Raw genomic sequence first — 12,351 nt, 5'->3', positions numbered from 1 at the left:
CGCGCGTCACTAACTCCATCGAACGCCATTAGATGACGTTGGCTTCCTGCATACGACCTCATTCCGACCAAAGAGTCGTAATACTCTTTCAATATTCCGACACGGCCATCCTGCGTGCACACGTCCTCGTGTGATGGTCACTCTGTGAACAAAATATCTCACGACAGAACAATGTCACACTCGCTCGGTCACTCCTGACCAAACTCTACCAATTACTGGGTCCATCTCAATAACTCTACTGAGACCTTTACTTAGATTTTAATTAAATCTCTCAGATTTTTAATTAAATTCTTGCAACAAACATTGGGAAACTGAATTTAAAATAGTTTCACTAACAACAATCACTCTGAGTCATGTACCAAAGCCGTTCGAATCAACTTTTACAGCTACTGTACAAATACTTAGTTGACAGTTATCTCCGAGTAAAGTTTCTAACACCACAGCTCTCCAGCCGACGAGCAATCACATTGCTCACACGTGCATCACTCTTGGATTACACTACGGTCTCCATAGACCACGACTTTCTCCAAAGTCGAACCACTCAATACGGTCTCTCAAGACCACGACTTTCTCCCAAGTCGAACCACTCAATACAGTCTCTCTAGACCACGACCTCCGTCAGTTTTAAACGCTCACCGCGCACCCACGGACTACTTGAGTTGCCTCAAGAGATACCGATTTCCACCGGGCTACGAATACGTATTAACAACTGATACGGTCGAACACAATACGGCCGAAAGAAACCTTCACTCGTTTGAATACCTTCACCACAAATTCATCAATCTCATTATCATCAAAATCTATATCGACTGGTACATGACCTCTGACCACTCAAGTGGAATAAATGTCTAGTGTATCATTTCAATAATTTTATTTCAAACCCTAATTTTACTATGCCATTTAAGAAATTACACAAACAAACAACTGACGCTGCCATAACTCATTTCTGGACTATAATGTACACCGTAACTAAGTCATTTCTGTGACCATAAAATGCGTCACATTCGCAAGCACATTCAAGTCAACTTTGTGACCACAAGTGCCTTGTAGCAGTCATCCCTGTGACTTAGAAATCAACAGACAGTCATCCCTGTGACTTAGAAATCAATAGCTAGTCATCCCTGTGACTGAAGCGCACCACATACGCACACATACATCAACCATGTGTTTCACAAATTTACAGTCATCCCTGTGACTATAAAATCTACTGACAGTCATCCCTGTGACCATGAAATTACAGTGATACAGTCATCCCTGTGACTGAAGCGCACCACATACGCACACATACATCAACCATGTGTTTCACAAATTTACAGTCATCCCTGTGACTATAAAATCTACTGACAGTCATCCCTGTGACCATGAAATTACAGTGATACAGTCATCCCTGTGACCATGAAATTACAGTTATACAGTCATCCCTGTGACCATGAAATAAGAAAGATACAGTCATCCCTGTGACCATGAAATAACACAATAATACAGTCATCCCTGTGACTATCAGATAACACAATGATACAGTCATCCCTGTGACCATGAAATAACACAATGATAGTCATCCCTGTGACTATGAAAATACACAATGATACAGTCATCCCTGTGACTGAGACTTAACACAATGATACAGTCATCCCTGTGACTGAGACTTAACCAAAAATAAACATTGATCGATCCAGAACACTCACGGCAGTGTCAACTGATGGCTCTAAAGCTTTTTCAGTGTTACCGGTAGGTAAATCACAATTCTCCTTTACTTTAGCTTCTGCCATTTTTCTAACCCCATCATGCGGAGACTTTAAAACTTTCAGTAAGTAACAATATTCATCCAAAATCTCAATAATTTCAAAAAGGCTCTTTGAATTTGTTGTCTAATACTTTTCTAATATTACCGCGCATAATTCTATATTCAACTTAATCAACATAATCTTTAGTTCATCTGTGGTCAAACATGTCGTTAACCCGTAACGAAAAACACAAAATGCTGAGCGCATTTGTTAAAGTCTAGTCCTGTACTTTCCACTACTTTTCAGTTATATCAGTCACAATAGAAGTTAAATTAAAGTGAACTCATTGAAGTGCATCACTACAAACTATGTCTGACCGAAAAACACGTCATAAGACTTTTGTTTAATTACTACACAGTTCACGACATAAAATCTGTTCTGTACTGAACACTCGTCTAACGTCTTTGACCAATACCAGTCATTGCAACAACATTATTAGAACGTTTACCACTAAACGTAGGAAAACTTTATATTACCAACAAGCGTTCAGCACAAGAATCTTAAGCAAAGCGTAACGATTCACCTTTATGATCATATATACTCGATGGTGGTTGCACGACTCATACATCGATGCAGTGCTCGCTCGGCTCCCAGTCGTCACCTGGCCTGCCACCGCCGCTACAGCCGCTACCACCGCCGCTCGTTCCGCCTCCCGTCGTCACCCGACCACCACCTTCGCCGTCGCCACCGCTACCACCGCTGGCGTTGCTACCGCCGTCGCCGTTGCCGTCACCAAAGTTGCCACCGCAGCCCCCATCACACCGCTAGCGCAGCCGCCACCGCAGCCGCCAGCGCAGCCGCCAGCGCAGCCGCCACCGCAGCCGCCAGCGCAGCCGCCAGCGCAGCCGCCACTGTAGCTGCCAGCGCAGCCGCCAGCGCTGCCGACACCGCATCCGCAGCCACCGCCGACGCCACTGCCACCATGCACCGGACAGCTATGTGGCCAGCACATTTGTAGCACACCATGGCCGCTGGTTGTTGCGGTGCTTGCTCCAACGATGATGTACATCGTCTCACTCGCTGTTAGTTCATAGGTTTACTTGATCAAGCGTCTGTTTCTTGCTTCTCCAAGTCAATCGTAGGCAGATCTTCATTTGTTTTTGAGGTTATTGTTGTTTTTCGTCATAATTTGCAGCTCAAACATAGCTCACCAGACGTCCGTTTCTTTTCTCTTACTATCTGACACTGAATCCCACTTCTGATGTCGGCGTTGCGGGTTCATAATTGATATGATAAGACGGAGGTGTGTGGGTTCTCTGGGTTTTCTTCCTCCATCATCATAGGTACTCATTGTGATAAACCTATTCATCGACTGTGGGCGTCGTGGGGTAGTGTCAGATAGATAATAAGTCACACTCGTACAATTGAACACGTTATATTTACAAGTAGGTACAGTAAACAATAGTTATCACGTTATTATTCGTAATACAGAATGCGCGATGGTTCAGTGTCGCCCACGCGCCATTCCCGTCCAAACAGAAGAAAGTCATATCTGTCAAATTCGAACAACGCGCGTCACTAACTCCATCGAACGCCATTAGATGACGTTGGCTTCCTGCATACGACCTCATTCCGACCAAAGAGTCGTAGGTAATACTCTTTCAATATTCCGACATATATAATACCAAGTCGATTAATCTATTTAGTCTCTACTTAAAGGACCTTCTGTCTTAAGTTAATTCGGTTGTTATTATCATGCCAATTTAAAAAAAAATACCTTTAAAACAAATAGATCGACTTGGTCATCGCAAGAAAACACAAATTCGTCAATATTAACATTTCAGGAGCATTAACTTCTTGTCGTGCTGTGTAGTGTGATATATACTAATAATCAAATCATGCGATGGCCAGGTCGATCTATTTGTTTTAGAGGTATTTTTTTAAAATTAGCATGATAATAACATACGAATTAACTTAAGACAGAAGGTCCTTTAAGTAGAGACTAAATAGATTAATCGACTTGGTATTATATAGATCTCACAACTTTTAACGGCGAGACTTGAGGTTTTTACAGAATGTTTTTGATGGCATTATCTTTTTAGCAACATCTTTATGGGCCATCCGCAGTTTTGATTTATAAGTAACTATTTGTACTTTGAAATATTTTTACATTGCAGTTAATTATAGTATCATTATTCTTTGGTTTCTGCCAACCCTTATGGAAAAAAAACGTGATTTTATCTATGTATGTACACACATAAAATCACACTGTAAATACACATTTACAGTTTAATAATAAGATTGTTTGCTAAATGTTAAAATTACTAATTAGATACAAAAATGTTGGAGTCGGCTTCCATTCTCACCGGAAATTAGTCAATACCAATATTTCACATAAAGCGACTCCTTGTCGAACCACAAAATATAATTTGAAACATAGAGGAACTCTATGTGTAGATTAGTAAAAGGTCAAGTCGTAATCCACCAAATTAACAACTATAGATAGATTTAAGATCTATCCTAAGTTTCTTAATAGGTCCGATTAAGTCGTATCGAAGCTAAATCTACGTAACTAAGTGAATGTGGTTTATAGCCTACAATTAATGGAGGATTTAATAATAAAGCCGTACTTAGACACGTCTGTTAGCCTAACGAGATATAAATACGGATAGAGCCGTAAAACTGATCTAGATAGACCGAAATTAGTGGGAATGGAATAGTCGATACGATTTGGTCAGGTGTTGTTTTATAACTTCGTAAAAGATAATGTTTATTTAAATGATTTTGTGAATGCGTCTATACTAATATCATAAAGCTGAAGAGTTTGTTTGTTTGTTTGTTTGAACACGCTAATCTCAGGAACTACTGGTCCGATTTCAAAAATTCTTTCACTGTTACGCTACGACCATTAGGAGCGGAGTAGTAACGAAAAATGTTACAAAAACGGGGAAAATTATGACCCATTCTCTCTTACGTGACGCAAGCGAAGTTGCGCGAGTCAGCTAGTTATGGATAAATGCCCACCGATGATAAATTTCTTTTGAGTCTTATTTATTATAGTAAAACTTGGCGATTTTCGTGTTTTGTTGATCAATGTAACCAAAAACAAACAAACCCATAAGTTTTAAAAAGTGCTTAAGTTTTCTTCAGAGTTTAATCATAATTATGCACAGTGTTCATAAAGCTTATTTAATTTACAACTGATAACGAGGCTCAGTATAACTATTAAATTTACTATAAAAAGATTCACAGAAAATAAGAAATAATAATGAGTTAACTTTCATTAGTGATAGAAGAAAATTGGGGTGATTCCAAGCCTATCAACTAATAAACTGTTTTTGAACGTGATCGGAGTAAGTCGGAGTAATGAACACGTTTAAAAAACAATAGTTCATCAAATTTGAAAGAAAATAATACTTATTTGAGTCATTTATAGCCTTTAGTAATAGAGTTTACACGCTTCGTTACTTATTCAGTCGAATGTAAATCACTTAGTTAACTTAATTAGTTGTAGTTATTTTAGTAACTCGAATTTTGTAAATTGTTAGTATTTTTGTGTAAACAATTAATATACTCCAAGTATATTGATAAAAATAATAAAAACATAACCTACATTCTAGTCGTCTCTTCAAATGAACTGATTAAGTTTTAAATTATTGTATACCCAATCCCATGACTTCCACGTACATTCCTACTTGCCTGATTTAGCTCAAAGTAAACCAAAGACTTGAGTAAAAATAAAGGAATGTTCAATTGTATATGAAACAAATGTAGTTAACGGTTCGCCGAATTCGCATTGTCTTTAAAAAGCGAGTTTGGTTATTTATAAATGTTACGTGCTGACCTAATTCTTAAAGTGTTTGAAATGCAAATGAAGACTTATTTGATTCTATTTATAGTATAATTGGTTTATAAAGCTATTTTTAGGAGAAGTAAGTATATTTATTGCTTTCTGTCTTCCAATTTACTTTTAATTTAATTAAGTTACGACAAAGACAACGAAAATGCGAGAGTAAATTAAGGCTTTCCTTTGCTTTCGCTAAGCATCGTGGGTCAAAATTTTAGCATATCATTGTCTAACTGTCTTGTAGCCGGTGTAGATATGATGGTTGAGTTTTGCAAAGAATATTTGCATAACATACTACTGGGAAAGAACTACTGGTTAAGGCGGTCGGCTTCGTGAAACCGAATAATGATTGAAGCAGTAGAGGACAGCTGAGTTCTAACGTTTGTTTATTGTATGGTTATTGCGTGAACTGTTGCTGCAATTAATAAGCTAGCATGTTCTTTTACATATCAGGAAACAAATGAACATCGAGTAAATCACTTTAAAGATATTGACTGACGCATAACTCCCTTCATACTAATATGCACGGGTCAAACAGTCTGTAACTACTCTAATAATCATTCAAACTATTGTAATATCGATTTGACCTTTCAAAACTACTCTAACCACTTTAACTAGACGTATAACTATTGGTCTCCCACGACTGAAACCACTGACATTATGAAGTTACGCTCCGTTCATATACATATTATACATGTAAGCTTTACCCAAGCATGGTATAGTAAGAAAAATAAAGAATTTTATTTCACTGCTACTCTTTGAAAAGTTGCAACAAATGATTGTACTTGTTATTTGTCTCAGTAATATGATGTTTGAATAACATCCAACAAGTGACAACAAGTGGTTGCAAAAGAACTTGGTCGTTGTTGAAATATTTATGCCAACGATGATGCACAGTAACATACGATTTTGTATACCTTTTATAAACATGCTAGGTTATTTTTTGGGAGCCCGATACTCTAAAGTCGTTATTATCGCGAATCTAAAGAATAACATTTATACCTCAAAAATAGTTACGACGGTGCCCGCTAGAGGCGCTAATCCAAATTTCATCAAAAATTTTTCGACAGCTATACTGTTGCCCATAATGGTAAAGAATCGAGCAAAATACGTGTTATAAAATATGAACAGGGCCTTATACATTCAGTGACTAGCATTAACTCTTAGTATCAAACTCTCAGCTCAATATATTCCTATACCAAGTGAAATACCACATATCTCCCTTATTGAAGTAAACACACAGTAATTACATTTTATCATACAAAATCTCAGCAGTAGTAGAACCAACTTGAATACACGTGTTTCTAAATTATGAACATTTCGAAAGTATGCCTTCGGATTAAGGAACGTAATGATATTAATGAGGATCAAGTTAATTAAGAGAAAATATCATTATAAAGTATTAAATGTACGTATAATTTAAATTAAAGTCCTTTGGTTGTGCGAATGGTTTAAAGTGTGTTTTAACATGTGGTCTGGTAAATATTTAATGTTTTATGTCCGGTAAATAAAACCCAGGTTTTTAAATTATTTTAATGTAAGATTTTTTCTTTCTTAAAGAAATTTCTTAATCCTCTCTTCATCTTTGTCCTATCGTCCTGTTTCTCTCTCATTCATATTTCTCATTTATTCTTCTTCAATCCTCCATCCGATCATTCTGATACTCTGCTTTCTCATCCCACAAACACTTTGTACCATCTTTCTTTAAAATTTTAATAAAAATACGTACTCGTAATAGCAAAATTGTTTTAAGCTTGCAATGGTTAATATTATTTTACACAATAACTACTAAAACTATTTTGATTAACCTTAGCTTAAACGTAGCTTAGAATAAAAAATTACAAGTAAATTACTTGTGTCCCAGAAAAAGTTTCAATGCGGAGGAAGTCAATCGCAAAAGTAAAAAAAACTGTTTTGGTAGACATCATTGTTATTCCCGTTTTGACGTACCAATTTGTTTTTCATGAACGTTAAGTATAATATTAAGCGTTAATGGTATGTAGTTTGGATATTATTGGTCTATTTTCTTGAACAACAGGTCGATAATTTTAATTTCCTGGTAATATTTTATTCATCACATAATGTTTACGTTTATTGTGTTCAACAATTTCCGTGGATACTATATTCATGATAACATTTGTTGGGTCAACGACTAGAAAAATACCTTTGTAAAAACACAAACAAGGGCAAGTATTAACTTTCTTTAAATTCTTTAAAGCAGTAGTTGTGAAAACTACAAATGAAAAACACAATGGTTCAATATATCATGACAATTTTATCCCATCTACTCTCAAAGTCATAAAAATACTTTATAGATAAACTTTTGTAATAATAATAAATAAACACTAACGGCAACTACAGACATTCACAATCAATTTCTGTGACGTCCGCCATGACAATTACGCAAAGAACATTTTTGACGCAGCTCTTTAGTAATTATAACTATCACTTGACAGTCAACTGCATAAATTGTTACATTTATTTTTAAGGCGTAAACTATGTTTATATTTACTTACCTGTGCAGCATGTAGATGAAGTTGAAAAGACAGTTGAGAGAAGCCATCATGAGGTCAGCAAATGACAGGTTCACTAAGAAGTAGTTCGTCACTGTCCTCATACGCCTGTGAGCTGTGGACAAGGAAATTATTAAGTAACTTCTATTATATAACTATATAATATATATGTATATTATTATTATACATAATATTAAGTTAGTTACAGATAATAGCATGATCGAACATACTTATAACTGTTATATAAAAGTATGATTTATGTTGTTAACAGAGACAGACAAAGATATATAAACTATAACCCCGTTTTGCCTTTTACTCTGTTAGTCCCGTATAACAGCGTGTAAACATCGTCAAGAGCATTCATACCCTGCCACTGACACCACATATACTAGACTTATAACTAATATTACACGTGGAGCATCGTTACAAAATTTCGGCGCTAGTTACATTAGCTGTGGGTGTCAGATCATTTAATTTGCGACCACGGTCAGTGCAACCTACGCCTGAATTATCAAGGTAATAATGTAAAACGTAACTTTAATGTATAGTATTAAGAGTAATCATCATTCAAAGAAGTTTCTCAACAGCTCGCAACAAGCTGTGTAGCTTGGCGAGGAGAATACATGCAAAACAAAATTTTGTATTTTATATGAATAAATGACTTAAAAAAAAAAAAAAAAACCAAATATAAAGCCCAAATTAATAAAAGTACTTAAAATACAGTTCAGATAAGATGTTTTAGATAACAGATCATCTGATTTGCAAACAATAACTGTTTCAGCATTTATAAAACACTAGCTGACCCGTGCAACTTAACTTGCGTCACATAAGAAAGAATGGGTCAAGATTTTCCCCGTTTTTTAAACTTTTTTTATTGCTACTCTGCTCCTATTGGTCGTAGCGTGATGATATATAGTCTATAACCTTCCTCGATAAATTGACTATCTAACACTGAAATTTTTTTTCAAATCGGCTCAGTAGTTCCAGAGATTAGCGTGTTTAAACAAACAAACAAACAAACTCTTCAGCTTTATAATATTAGTATAGATTCAGAGATGAATTTTAAACAGAATTCTATATCAAAAGCTTTTAAAATGAATCAACAATCGTCAATCCTAATAGTCCATTCCAAGAATTTTGTCTGTTGCAATTTACCAGTATATTTTTGCAAATATTGAATTACAACGAAACCTTCAACCCACGGTACAAACATAAAGAGAATCAAAAGTGTTCGTAGAAATATGGAAAGAGATTGACACCCGATCAAAATTTACTTATTCCATGAATCACCCAAGGGCATTTTGACGTGTTATTCAATCATCATTTTAAATATTTTATCCTTTTGCAATGAAAATGGTAGCGGATTAAGGTAAAATCTGGAATGAACGTTACGCCGAGTCAATATTTTTATTGGTTTAAAAAGTACCGATAAGACTGTGCCGTGTTACAGGTGATGATGTTAATTTGTCAGAACACATTATAAACTAAAGTCACCTTGCCGCGTATGTATTTCTGTCTGTTCGCGATAAAATTGAAACGGAATAAACAGATTTTATGCGATTATTTATTTTTTACCACCACATAGAGCGATTCCATAGAACGTTTTAAGTTAAGTCACAGCATCTAAGTGCGTCATGAAAATATGGGACACTTACGACGTTTACTACTTTATAAAATGAAGCATTAAAACATTTACGGCTGTTGTTTAATGTCTTTAAAACATTAATAACAAGACTCAGCATCGGTTATTCTTTTTTAATATCGCATTTTATTTTATATATTTATTTATTATACTCATACTTTTAAATAGAGGAATTATTATTATGTTTGATTCTTAGTTTTAACTAACTACGTGATAAATTTAATTTTAAATCGATTCAGCTGATAAGCTCTGACTATAAGAATTCAGTCTAACATACAGACTTTCGAATTTATAATATAAGTTTCGATTTAAGCAAATTCAAGCTATCCAATATAAACCTTTTACACAAATTAACTTAAGCATAGGCTAATAAATTCTAATATCGCCAAATTCAGTAACCTGAAATCATCTCATTTCACCCTCCACAATCTAATATTCAAGATCATAGCTTTACCACTCAAGTCAATAGCCCGTGACAGCTGATACGACGCCGCTACGACAAGAGCTGATATTCCACGGTAGCCCTCTTTACTACTGCGTAGCATTCGTAGACGCCTACGAGTTGTAGAGCATCTACGGTGGCGTAGCATTCACACAACTATCACTTTTAACAATTTCAAGCATTTATTATTTATCTGATCTGATTATATATCTGACCCATTGAAATCATATGTTTAATAAGAAGATACGAACTATCTTTTGTAATTGAGAATATCTCCAACATTGTAAAGTGCGTGGAAGTTAAAGATCACTGTCGGTGGGCTTCGAATTCATGATACTAAAATAGATTTAAACAATAAAAGTAATATCAAAATCATTTCATTGCACTCTCCATAATCTGTTATTCAAGATCTTAGCCTTAACATTCAAGTCAATAGCCTGTAACGGCTGATACGACGCCACAGCGACTAGAGCTGATATTCCACCATTACTCTCAATTATCCTTGCATCACTAGTCAAATGATTGTTATTTATTTGAATTGACCTTGCTGTCTATTGCAAATAATATAAAAGGATTTAGTATTGATGGTGGTACATTTGAAATATAAATTGTAAATATCTTTGTAGCATTTGGAATATAAAAATAAATATATATAAATATAATGAATATAATAATGTTTATAATCGAATACTAGCATTGACCCACGCACTAGGTCACTTTCTGGTCTTGCGGGGGCCATTTAAATTTCATTTTCTGAAAATATGAAATTTGCTGAATATTTTTTTTCTATTTTTAAATACTGGCACCTCTCGCCCTCGGGTCTCATTGAAATAATTTATGATATTTTTCTTAAATTAATTAAAATGTAAAGAAGAAACATTTCAACGGTGTCGGCTTCATAGTACGTTCTACTCATAAATAAAATCTCCCCGTTTAACCAAAGGCATACGAACTATCTTGAAGGAGCCGCAGCATTAATTAATTCATTTGTAAACCACTCACGACGGCTTTCAGTTACACGTGCCAGCATTAGTAATATGCTACTGCGTAGCATTCGTAGACGCCTACGAGCCGTAGAGCCTCTACGACGGCGTAGCAATGTTGTTGATAACCGACTGACACTAACAATTTTAGGTATTGGAATGTCTTTGACTTACTATTAACGAACATTTAACATGTCCGTGGCAAATATATAATTTATTATTTACTATATTAAAAGCAATAAGTGAAATAATTTTGCGGTCAAGTGTTCAGCTATTTCATACAGTACAGCTATTTGGATAAAGACGTGACACCCATTACTCGTCTATAGAAGTAAGTCTTGAAGGTTGCAATGTCACCTATTGCAATATTGACACTAACACACGGCTGACGTAAGCCTTTGAGCTTAAGGTTAAGCCCGTTAAGCTACTAATATAGCGTGATACTTAACGCGGCACAATTTTCTTAATAGAAGACTGCGTTTGAGGTTTCAGGGAAAGATGATACGATTTTAGAAGCTTTCTTTTTTCCAAGTTTTACTGGTAATAAGACAAACAGTGCACTAATTCTACTTAATCTACATGAACAAATTAGACCAATGACTAATAAATAATAATATAAGTCAATGACCTGATGTTAAAATACAAATGTGACACACATATTGATACAAAGGGTTATTGCAAGTTAACACCTTTAAGCTATATTAAGCTTCAATATGATACGGGGTGAAATTCTAATAGGTATAATTTATGAAACCACAATATAATGGGCAAAGAAACTCAACACTGTTAAACTAAGAAAGTATTTAGATAATCTTTACTAATATTATTGAACTCACGATATATTTATTAGAAACATATTATGACGATTCCATTTTTTCGAATTTTCAGCTGCCAGAATTTTCCGAAACATATTTTTTTATTTACGCGCGAGTAACAGTATCCTAATTTAATTTTTATTTATTAGTACAATTTTAGTTTTTATAGACTCAAAACACAATCCAATTAGTTGAAGATAAATAAAAATATCGACTAAACTTTACACAAATTTGCATTTTTATTTAAATTAAATAGGATTTATTAAAAATATTTTGGTTAGAGACTCAAGATTGATTTTTTGTGCTAGAGATTATTTTCTTGAAACCTATTCCCTAGACGTATTTATTTTCAGTCACAGAAATATTCCAAACAGAAAAAAGCAAT

General features: G+C 35.0%; 1 protein-coding gene across 1 annotated transcript in view; it reads right to left on the bottom strand.

The window, feature by feature from the left end:
• LOC142973911 (tachykinin-like peptides receptor 86C) overlaps window positions 1–12,351 on the bottom strand; it is a 74,653-nt gene that overhangs the window by 47,809 nt on the left and 14,493 nt on the right. Inside the window, exon 3 of the mRNA XM_076115946.1 lies at window positions 8,088–8,199. Within this exon, the coding sequence (XP_075972061.1) occupies window positions 8,088–8,199 (112 nt within the window). The remainder of the gene's footprint in view (window positions 1–8,087; window positions 8,200–12,351) is intronic.

The sequence above is a fragment of the Anticarsia gemmatalis genome, chromosome 6 (assembly GCF_050436995.1).
Source record: "Anticarsia gemmatalis isolate Benzon Research Colony breed Stoneville strain chromosome 6, ilAntGemm2 primary, whole genome shotgun sequence".
Lineage (NCBI taxonomy): Eukaryota > Metazoa > Arthropoda > Insecta > Lepidoptera > Erebidae > Anticarsia > Anticarsia gemmatalis.
This window is presented reverse-complemented; position numbering and strand designations above follow the sequence as displayed.